This window comes from Doryrhamphus excisus, chromosome 5 (genome assembly GCF_030265055.1).
Source record: "Doryrhamphus excisus isolate RoL2022-K1 chromosome 5, RoL_Dexc_1.0, whole genome shotgun sequence".
Classification (NCBI taxonomy): domain Eukaryota; kingdom Metazoa; phylum Chordata; class Actinopteri; order Syngnathiformes; family Syngnathidae; genus Doryrhamphus; species Doryrhamphus excisus.
This window is the reverse complement of record NC_080470.1, coordinates 25,031,753-25,042,129: the sequence shown is the minus strand read 5'-3', so window position 1 is coordinate 25,042,129 and position 10,377 is coordinate 25,031,753. Positions and strand designations below refer to the sequence as shown.

Genomic DNA, 10,377 nt, shown 5'->3' with positions numbered 1-10,377 from the left:
ATTTGATATTTGATATTATCTGTATTGTCAGACAAATACAAATTCGCATTTGTAGGACTCTGCACAAATCTGAAAATTCGAACGCAACATTTACTAGTTTTCAAAGAACACGTGAATGCAGCACAGCTACTTGGCAAACATGGCGGCGCCCATAAGTGGCAGATGTGGCTTTTTTGTGGAGAAAAAGAAACGCTTTTGTAAAATGGTCGTCGCCAAAGGTAGAAGGTTCTGCGGGGAACACGCGACCATGGTGAGTTGTGGTGGGTTTGATGATTTAAGGGCACGAAGATGAACGCTAAGGAAGAGCCACTACTGATACTCGGTCGACCCATTAGATGAGGATGTTCAATACAGTGCACGATTACAAAAATACATTTTTATTAACAAGTCATATAATAGAATTCAGAAAAAAATCACCGATGGTGGCACTGCTGATCCGAAATACTGTGTAATCAATAATTGATAATTAAACCTGTGCTTTGGGTGAAATGAAGGAAAATCTATTTTCCTTTTGTGGTATTGAATAGAAAAACAAAATAACATCTTTTATATGTCAAATTTCCCAGTCCATGGTATGCGAACCTGTGGCCAAACGTGCATGACAGAAGGCAGAAAGATGGTTGTTCAATGTGATCAGGTCCTGTGTTTACTGTTTCAGGAAGAAGGCGGCAGCAGGAGAATCGTTTGCCCTCTCGACCACAAACAGTGAGCGTCCCCAACTTATGAATGACATGTTAATGCATTCATTGTTTATAAGTTTGTAACCTTACAAGTGTGATATTTACTCATGTTTTGGTGCTTATTTTTATTTAGTAGAGGAAACATTCCTATAGGTCATTTCATTTGATGTAGAACAATGTGGCCACTACGAAATCAGGAAAAAGCCGAAAGAAACAAACAAAACTCCCAAGTGGAAATGATTCTAGCTAATTGCAATGAGTTGTCTTAAAAAAAGCTCTCAAGAAAACAATCAAACACATCTTTCTGCAAGCTAAAGTTTTGTGGTGTTCAGAAGACAAGGGCCAAATAAGGTCAAATTAGCCTTAGCTCGATCACTGCGTGTCATTGCTTGTGATGTGTTCTCAGCACGGTCAGTGAAGACAAACTGGACAAACACTTGAAGAAATGCAACTCCAGAGACAAACCAAAACCTGTAAGTGTGTCACATTTCCTGTACTTCCTGTTTGTGCCTACACACTAACTTGTTTGTCTCTTTTGTCAGCTCTATTATGTCGAAAACATCAACGCTGGCTCCGCTGACCAAGACCAGCACAGCCCCCAACAGGTAATGACGACGCACTTATATTGTAATGTTACAATGATAGCATTCTGATTGTAGCGTTACTATGGTAGCGTCCACTTTTATGTAATGTACAATGTTCAATTAAAATGGTGACTGTTATCTTCCTATGGTGACATCTGTTAACAGGTGAGTCTGTGTGAAAGAACGACGACTCAGTTAAGACATCTGTTGGACACACTGAAGACTGCTACAAAAGGTGATTGACAGTCTCCAAATCCATCTGTCTGTCTGTCTGTCTTTCTGACTGTCCACGTGCTTCATGAAGGGCTCGACTGTGAGCTGGAAGAACACTTCCTGTCTCATCCTGTTTTCCAAGAGGAACTCAATAACCCCAAAAATGGAGACTCCGCCCACAAACATTTGAAACAGCAGGTAGAGATGACCCACGAGTGTTTAGGAAATACAAGCCGTCTGACAACCGCTCCTGTCTTCCACCCCACAGTCCTCCATCATAGCCCATCTGGAGTTACTGGGTTTACTGGGACGTGGGCGGTGCTTTGTGGAGTTTGGAGCGGGCCGAGGGAAACTTTCCCACTGGATCCACGAAGCTTTGAAGACCACTGACCAGCCGTCAGCCTTAGATGACCTGCAACTGCTTTTGGTGGAACGAAGCAGCACCCGCTTCAAGGTGAGACCCCCAATCTGCTCCGGTACGGTGCATGTCATATAGGGTACCAAAATGAGGATGCATGCCATTATTTGGTTGTATTCCATGTAGTGCGTTGATTGGTGGACACAGAATGGGCTGGTCCAAACCAATTCAGAGTAAAAGATATTACCGTAATAGCTCGTTTATTGCGGTTAATTGGTCCCGCACCCGACCATAACAACTGAATTTCCGCCAAGTGGGATTCCATCCATCCTCCGCTTATCTGGGTCTGGGTCTCAGTAGGCACGTCCCGAGACTTCCACAATCCCCAACCACCTCCTCCAGCTCCATCGGGAGGACACCAACGCACCCGGGCCAGCTGTGAGACATAATCCCTCCAGCGTGTCATAGGTCAGCCCTGGGGCCTTCTCCCGACTGAGCATGCCCGGAACACCTCACCAGGGAGGCATCCGGACTAGAAGTCCGAGCCACCTCAACTGGCTCCTCTCGATGTGAAGGAGCAGCGGCTCTACTCTGGCTGAGCTCCTCACCCTATCTCTCACGTTACTTTTGTAGATATGGCCTAGAATACCTGTTTAAAATCTTACACAATCCAGTTGTTCACATTACTAGAGCCCTCTAGACATGAACTAGTCAACTTTACATTCATATTACCAAATATAGTTGATATAAACAGGAAAAAAAGCCACTTAAGACAATAAACCTCGTGCTTGTGTGTCGCAGTAAATGCGTTCTGTGTGAAGGACAGGAAGTGACATCGGGGGTACTCAGTTGTTTTAGCTTGTCGTGGGCTACACGTGTGAGAGATTTAAACCTGCAGTAAAAGCCTGTTGTTCTGGCGATGTCTCACTGAACGATTACTGACACCTAGTGACTAATGTAGATTACTACAGTCACTATATGAATGTGTCTTTATTAATGGTTTCGATTTGGATTTTGGGTCATTTATGCATTTATGATTTTATGCAAGTGCTTAATTTAGAAAATTATATCCAATTTGCATAACTATGCATGTTTTTAAATAATAGGCCATGCTCAGCCGACAGCATGATTTGTTTAATATATTTTTGAAAAACTGCAATATAGTGAAGCCGTGAAATTGGAACGACTGTACAAGAAAAATGTTACGTGTTGGTGCAGGTGGACGGGAAGCATCAGGATGCCAGCGTGGACTTTGCCAGGCTGCAGATCGATATTCAGCACCTGGATTTGAGTAAGAGACCGGCGTTGCCCCCTGCTCTTTCTCCTGTGTGTCTGCTCATGTGACTCTGGTCATGTGACTGATTGCAGGCAAAGTTCCGCTGCTCGAACGTCGGCTGCCACTCGTCGGAGTCGGGAAACATTTATGTGGAGCAGCGACAGGTAAGAGCTACGCTAACGTTAGCTGCGGTGCTTATGATGCAGATCTATCTATCAGGCATGCAAATGACAAATCAAAGTCTCAACTCATCATCTTAATCTTGTTGGGTCAGATCTCGCTCTTCGCTGTTTGCTGGAAACATCAGCGCCTCAACATGAACCGCCAAGAAAACGCCTCAAAATGTCACCTGACTCGGTAGCAGATGACAGGCCTGCTCCCTGTCAGTCCTCCAGTCCTGAGCCGGTATTGGGTCTGGCAGTGGCGCTGTGCTGTCACCATCGCTGCGAGTGGCGTCATTATGTCGGTCAACAGTTCTTCCTGGACTTGGGTCTGGGTCCCGCAGAGTTCTCAGGATTCTGTCGCATGTCTAGCTGGGCCACGTGTGGCCTTCGAGCAGCCACTCAGAGAGCAGATGAAGACCACGAGCCGATAGAGGAGACGGATGATGTGCTTGGGTAAATATTTCTCACCTAATCTCGTTTTAATAAACATCTGACTTGTTAATAAGTTGGTCATGTGACTTGGTTTCTGTCACCAGGTTTCTGTCACCAGTTGAGCGTGAGCAAGTAGGACGACTCTGCAAACTTCTGATTGACAGCGGTAGAATTCACTTCCTCCGCAGCAAAGGATTCCACGGGCAACTCATTCGTTACGTCGGGAGTCACGTGACCCTGGAAAATGTCCTGCTGACGGCCACACCCTCCTCCTGACTTGATCTGATGTCCGACTTTATGCAAATAAAAACAAACTTTCCCATCACCCGTGTGTCATGTGGAACAACATTAGTCACTTGGCTTGGACGAGGGATTGGATGAATTTCGGGGGGTCAGCAAGCGACTCTGTGCACGTTGAGTGCAGCATGCGCTCTCTTCCGGGTCTCCTGGATGTACATCACCATGAAGTCTCGTCCAAACATCTCACGGTCGTCGTCTTCAGATACCATCGTGGCGGACATGTTGACCTCCAGTGTCAGTGGATTGTCCCGGAAGTTGACAAACCTGTTACAGCAAAAAGAGCAGGAAGTCTTTTTAGTTTCACCTTTGTGTTCTGTGATGGAGGGACACCATAGCGATGGCGTCCACACGTGGAGCGGGAACTACATACGGACCTGAGGTTGGACATGTCCTCCATCATGGGCGGAATGTCGCTCAGTCTGTTGCTGCTCAGAACCAGTGTATCCAGACTGGGCATTCTGCTGATGTTCTCTGGAAGTTTCTCCAGCTGGTTCCTCTGCAGCCACAACGTGTGTAGATTCTCCATCCTGACCACAGCAAGCGCTACGTTTTTCAAGTTGCACAGAGGAGGTGGAGCATAGCGGCACCCTTCAGTTACCTGTTGATGTCTTCGGGTAAGCAGTGTAGACAGTTACCCGCCATGTCGAGCCATTCCAGTGCTGGCATGCGCAGCAGGCAAGGCGGCATGAAGCTGAACTGGTTCATGGACAAGTCCAGATGCTGCAAGCACCTCAGCTTGCTGAGCTGGACGGGTGACAGAAGCACGTCAGCTGACGTCAGCCTCACGCAGCTGAACATAACTGGTGTGACACAACAGATCACCATGCCACAAACTGGTACAAAGTGCTTGTGAAAGGTTGGGTTGAAGAACCAATCCAATACGGGCCTACAAAGATCTACAAAAGAGAGAAGAAAAACACTTACTTGGTCTGGAAGCTGTTGGAGGTCCCGGTTCATTGCCAGTTCTAATCTCTCCAGACTCTCACAGTTGCTGAGTTCCTCTGGAACAAACTGGACTCTGTTGTAGCTGAGCAGCAGTTCTCTGAGCTGCGTCAGTGTGCCTGAGGACATCACAACACAATGCGGAGCTTTTCATATTATTCTGTCATTTATTCGGTATCTCTGGCTTAAGACTGACCAATCTGTTTTGGGACCTCCGTGACCCCATTCCGAGACAAATCCAGGACCAGAAGGTTCTGGAAGGAGGAGATGAAGTTGGGGATCTTCTGCAGTCCGCAGCGATGAATGTGCCACTCCTGCACCTGATTCAGCTGGACCAGACAGCCCGGCAGTGCCTGGACCAAGCACAACATTGCATAGTCAGCGGGTCAAAGGTCGAAAGCCACAACGTCACCTTCCACTCCTCATGCTCTAAGCGTAGAACCAGTCTGCCGTCTTCAGTCGTCAGTTTTTCTTTGAGGCGAGCCAGAGTCTCCCGGTCCTCCCAAATGCCGACGCTCAACCTGAACGGGAGGCCGGAATCACGTTTGTCAGTTCTGCGGCCTCTAGAACCTGACTCATTCGTACACAGCTAAAGTGCAAACATGTCTTCATCCGTAGCCGTAGTCCAACCTGCCACGCGGCTTCTTGCTCTGCTGCTCCCAGCTGTCCCGAACATTCCGTATCTTGGTCTCCCACAAAGCTTTCATGGAACTGACCGAGCCGCACTCCACAATGGCCGTCATGGCCGCCGTCTGCTTTGTGGCTCTCTGACCCCCTCGCTCCTGCCATCACGCACCTCGTCCCATCATAAAATGTCAGCTGGTGTGTGATGTCATTTACCTTGAAGACCAATCAATTAATCCAGTGCTTCTCAAACAGTGGGGCAGGTTCCCCCTGGGGGCTGGGGTAAATTTTCAAGGGGAGTGAGGGGCAGGGAGCACTTTCAATGTTCATGCAGACCTGCAAACATGTACAAATGTATCATAGTCAGCATGCAGTTTGACTGTTGAATACGCTTGTATGCATCACAGCTCTCCATTTTTTTTACTGGTTTCAGTTTCGGGTTCAGGCTGTACAGTACAGATAGCAGTTTCTCAATAGTATTTAAAATCAGGGGGGCATGACAGAACGTAACGTAATTGAGAACCACCGAGTGAATCAGTAGATAGTTTACTGCTGAGATACTAGAACCAAGGTGTCGTGGTAGCGGTTAGCATAGCGGTATACAGCATAGTGGTTAAAGTAGTACTTGGCAGTATTTTACTATGTAGTGATTCATGTGCCAAACATAGTACGTATTAGTATACAGCAGTAGTAAATGACCATAGTAGGGATTATTATTTTCCAGCATTACGATCCTCACCTCTTGTTGCCTGTGTTCTGCAACTGAAATTTGACCTCAGACCTGCTGGATAAATTTAGCTGAGAGGTGACGTTACCTCTGATTGACTTGCAGTTGTGTCAGTGTTCCAGCAGATGGAGACAGAGCACAGCTGAGTCGTTACTAGTAGTAGAAGTATGAGGTGGGCTTCAGTGACAGACAGATCAAATAATATCGATTAGATTTTATTTTCCCCTACGAAACCAATAGGATTGACAAAGAAACAAAAAAAACACACACAAGAAAGTCATCAAACGCCACTGGAAAGGTTCTGAAACTGGTCAAAAATACAGAATAAATGTGTACTACATGGGGCAGAAGACCACCACCGTGATGATGATGATGAGGTGGTAACAGCAAAGGTTCAATAACGATCCCCTTCATCATTATCTTCATCTTTAAAATGTACAAAAGCTCAGAGGTGGGAGTCGTGTGGCTACATCTGTGGTACTGTGCTTGATGGTCATGTGATCCAAGTCTCAGACCTGCAGTGGTGGGTCATGTGATCACAGCCCTCTAGGAAACCACCTCAAACAAGAGCTAGCCTCTTCAGCTCAGCACCCCACCCAAAGGCCGCAAAAGAGAATGAAGATCTGCCGCAGGAAGAGGGCAGAGAGCCGGGCTTTATTTGAGGTCCAGTAGCATGCTAGCCGGGTTCTGCAGATAGTCCCTCCACATGTTGGAGAAGCGACACATGGTTGCACCGTCAATGATGCGATGATCCGCAGACCAGCTGACATTCATAATGTGAGCGCGAATCACATGACCGGCGGCATCGAAGCGTGGGAGAATCTGAAAAAAAAGAAAGAGGAAGTAACGACACCGCACAGCGTGGACGACGAGACGGACGCACCTGAATTTTCCCCAGAGCTCCGATGGCAACCTCTGGAGGAAGAATCACCGGTTTGGCGTACGTCCCTCCAATCTATCCCAAACACACGCCATGTCAGTATGTGAACATCCTAAGCACCATGAGGTACCATCAGAACTCACCGATCCAATGTTGGACAAGCTGAAGGTGCCTCCGCTCAGGTCGGTCGTTCCCAACTGACCAGCAGCACCGAGCGCCTGGAGGCGGTTGACTTCCTGCGCAATGTCAAAGACACTGAGAAGCTGCACGTTCTTCACATTGGGAACCAGCAGGCCCAGGCTGGTATCCATGGCGACGCCAATGTTATGAGACGCCTGCCGCACAGAACACAATGTGCTAAAAAACCTTCTCTTGGACAGAGTAGCGCTAACTAACACTAGCTTAAATACCACACTGCCTCACCTTGTATGTGATGTTCTGGCAGCCCTCGTCCAATGAGGAGTTGAGGATGGGAAAGTGGGCAAGGCTGAGGGAGGCGGCCTGAGCCAATGAGAGGACAATGTTAATATGTTCATGTTAAATCCTCCAATCTTCTCTGGCGAAGAAGGCACAGCAGTGCCTGCACTTCCTGCGGCGAATGAGAAGACTCTCTCTCCCCTCTACTGTCCTAACCACCTTCTACAGAGGGACCATCGAGAGCCTGCTGACCGACTGCATAATGGGGGGGTGCAGGTTCTCAGACTGGATGTCGCTGCAGAGAAGATCATCGGGACCCCGCTACCTCTCATCCAAGACATAGCAGACAGCCACTGCCTATACAGGGCCCACCGGATCCTCTCTGACCCCCCCTGACCCCCAGCATGGACTGTACTCCAGTCTGGCATCTGGCAGAAGGTCAGTCAAAGTCAGAAACAATGACTTCCCCCTGCCCATTAGACTGCTCAATGCCAAATAACCCCAAGGACCCACCCCATGGAAAATATCTTGGTTTGTTGTTTTTTTTTGTCATATAGACTACTTTTTCATTTTTAAACTGCTCCACAATTCCATCTCTGCTGTAATCCGAAAGCCAAGAAAAAACATTCCGTTGCCAAAATTTCACTGCTGTGTTTTTTTGTGCAATGACAATAAAGAAAGTCTAAATCAAGCTGAAGAAGAACTAGGCTACCTTGATGAAGAAGGGCATGTAGCTCAGTTTGACGCCTCGACCTTCAGCAACAGCCTTAAGCTCCGTCCTGAGGGCCGCCAAGCGGCTCACGTCCACTTCTTCACAGTAACCAAAATGAGGAATCTTGAGAGCCGCCGTCATAGTCTTCATCATGGCTTTGTGGAAGCCTGGAGAGCAAACAGACTCATGAGCTATGCTAAGATTAGCACCTTAGCCTTGGTTTGTCTTTGGGCTGTCAGGTTGACCTTTGAGGGGCTCAGTAACATCTTTGCCAGTGAAGACAGGTTTGGACGTGGCGGGCTGGGCCTTGAGGGCTGCTGAAGTCCTTGCGGGCCCGGCAGGAGCAATGGGAGGAGTAGGAGATGGAGTCTGGATTTCCTGAAATGGGGTCGGGGGTAAGATGGCTCCTGTCTGCTTGGCCAGAAAGTTCAGGATGTCTTCCTTCAGGATGCGTCCGTCTCTTCCTGTCCCCACCACTTCACTGAGCTTTATCTGAGAGGTCAAAAGTCAAACCTAGAACACTCGGAACACTAGGAGAGCACGAGGAAGACTGGGAAGAGACTTGCATTGTTCTCCATGGCGAGGCGTCTAACAGCAGGTGTGGCCTGGGTCTTGTGACCTTTGATCTCCTGGTGGGTGTGTTCCTCTCGAGCCATGGCAGGCGTCTCCACCACATCTTCTTCCTGGATCACGTCTGGACAAGCACAGGTAGTTATGTGGAGGTCAGAAGCTCTTTTTATGGACAACGTGATATGTTCTGGTCCACACCTGAACTGGACTCGGTCTCAATGTCCACTAGAGGTTTGCCCACCAGGGCGATGGCGTCTGTGTCATAGTAGAGTTTTCGAATGACGCCATCGTAACGACTGGTGATGGTGACAGAAGCCTTGTCACTCTGGACCTCACAGATGCTGTCAAACTGAGACACTTTGTCTCCCTCCTTGACGTACCTGCAAGCATGCCCAGTGTGAATGAGCAACCACAGGAGAGCAAGCAGCAAGCAGCACTAAAGCGCTTCAGGAAGTCGTGTGTTGTGTCACTGTGTAACGTACCACTCCTTCACCGTCACCTCCATGATTCCCTCACCAATGTCCGACAATTTGAACGGGATGATTGGTCCTCGACCCGCTGTATGACACAACCACAAGTCGTCACTGAAATCATCATCAATGTGAAAATGGACCAAGCTTTCGTGCCATTGTGTCATTTGTCAACGCATACTGACCTGCTGACATGTGTAGCATCCGGCTCGACATCTGGAAGCTTCTATTGCACATTGGGAACTTCCTGTTGAGTGCGGTGGGAAGAAAGGCGATACAGGTGTGGCCACGCACATTGTGGGCGCGTAAACATTGCTGGCGGTACTGCTGGATCAGCTGACAGAACATCACACAGAATTCGACACTATTCATAAGATGAGTGTATTTCCACCTTGTCTCATTCCCACAACAAAGTAGCGCTGTGTTTTATTTGTATTGTGAAGTAATACTGTGCTTGCATGTCATTATAAAGTAATACATTTGTTTGAATTGTTGTTAAGCTTACTGATGTACATCAACTCATTCTACATCAACTCATGACTGAACCTCGTTGCCATGGTAATGTTTTTTTTTTCAATTGTGTAAAGTCATGAGCCATAACTGATGTTGACGAGTTATCAACTGGTGAGCAACTTTCCACTGTGCTAGGCTAACTGCAAGTGCTCAAGGTTCTGGGAATGGCTCGTTGTTGTGGTGCTAGCCTGTTAGCATGAGCATATCAGAAAAGTGAATGCAGCTAACGAGTTGTAATGAGCTGCGGCGTGACGTGGGAGGACGTCACGACGACCGCATCCAGCAACATTTGAAGGTTCTATCATTTCAAGCAATTTCTCACCAGTCTGAACACCGCAGAGGAGCCTCTTGTCATAGCCGCCATTTTTCTTCCCTGTCGTCACTGCTGCACGCCCCGCCAGCAGCCAATCAGCTTGCAGTGCAGCAAGGAATAGCATTATGAACTGAAGTTGACTTTATTTAAGTTTAACTTTCCTGTTAAACTTAACCTAATAATAACAAATAATACAAAGAGC

The 10,377-nt window shown here is 47.7% G+C and overlaps 3 protein-coding genes across 3 annotated transcripts; 1 reads left to right on the top strand and 2 right to left on the bottom strand.

The window, feature by feature from the left end:
- The first annotated feature begins 105 nt into the window (after positions 1–105).
- On the top strand, positions 106–10,277 carry trmt13 (tRNA methyltransferase 13 homolog). Its single transcript, XM_058072710.1, has 11 exons — positions 106–250; positions 659–705; positions 1,087–1,153; positions 1,223–1,285; positions 1,430–1,499; positions 1,569–1,675; positions 1,746–1,931; positions 3,054–3,126; positions 3,204–3,275; positions 3,386–3,728; positions 3,812–10,277. Exons 1-11 carry the CDS (start codon positions 116–118, stop codon positions 3,981–3,983), a joined length of 1,335 nt encoding a protein of 444 aa, XP_057928693.1. The 5' UTR covers positions 106–115; the 3' UTR covers positions 3,984–10,277.
- lrrc39 (leucine rich repeat containing 39) lies at positions 3,000–6,433 on the bottom strand. The gene is made up of 8 exons (XM_058072712.1): positions 6,313–6,433; positions 5,580–5,909; positions 5,362–5,470; positions 5,146–5,302; positions 4,932–5,068; positions 4,606–4,751; positions 4,382–4,534; positions 3,000–4,271 (listed from the first exon to the last, which is right to left on the bottom strand). Exons 2-8 carry the CDS (start codon positions 5,690–5,692, stop codon positions 4,100–4,102), a joined length of 987 nt encoding a protein of 328 aa, XP_057928695.1. The 5' UTR covers positions 5,693–5,909; positions 6,313–6,433; the 3' UTR covers positions 3,000–4,099.
- dbt (dihydrolipoamide branched chain transacylase E2) lies at positions 6,500–10,274 on the bottom strand. The gene is made up of 11 exons (XM_058072709.1): positions 10,185–10,274; positions 9,535–9,685; positions 9,362–9,437; positions 9,078–9,259; positions 8,876–9,003; positions 8,555–8,801; positions 8,310–8,476; positions 7,604–7,681; positions 7,324–7,515; positions 7,184–7,255; positions 6,500–7,122 (listed from the first exon to the last, which is right to left on the bottom strand). The coding sequence occupies exons 1-11, from the start codon at positions 10,224–10,226 to the stop codon at positions 6,955–6,957; spliced, it is 1,503 nt and encodes a 500-aa protein (XP_057928692.1). The 5' UTR covers positions 10,227–10,274; the 3' UTR covers positions 6,500–6,954.
- Positions 10,278–10,377: the final 100 nt, after the last annotated feature.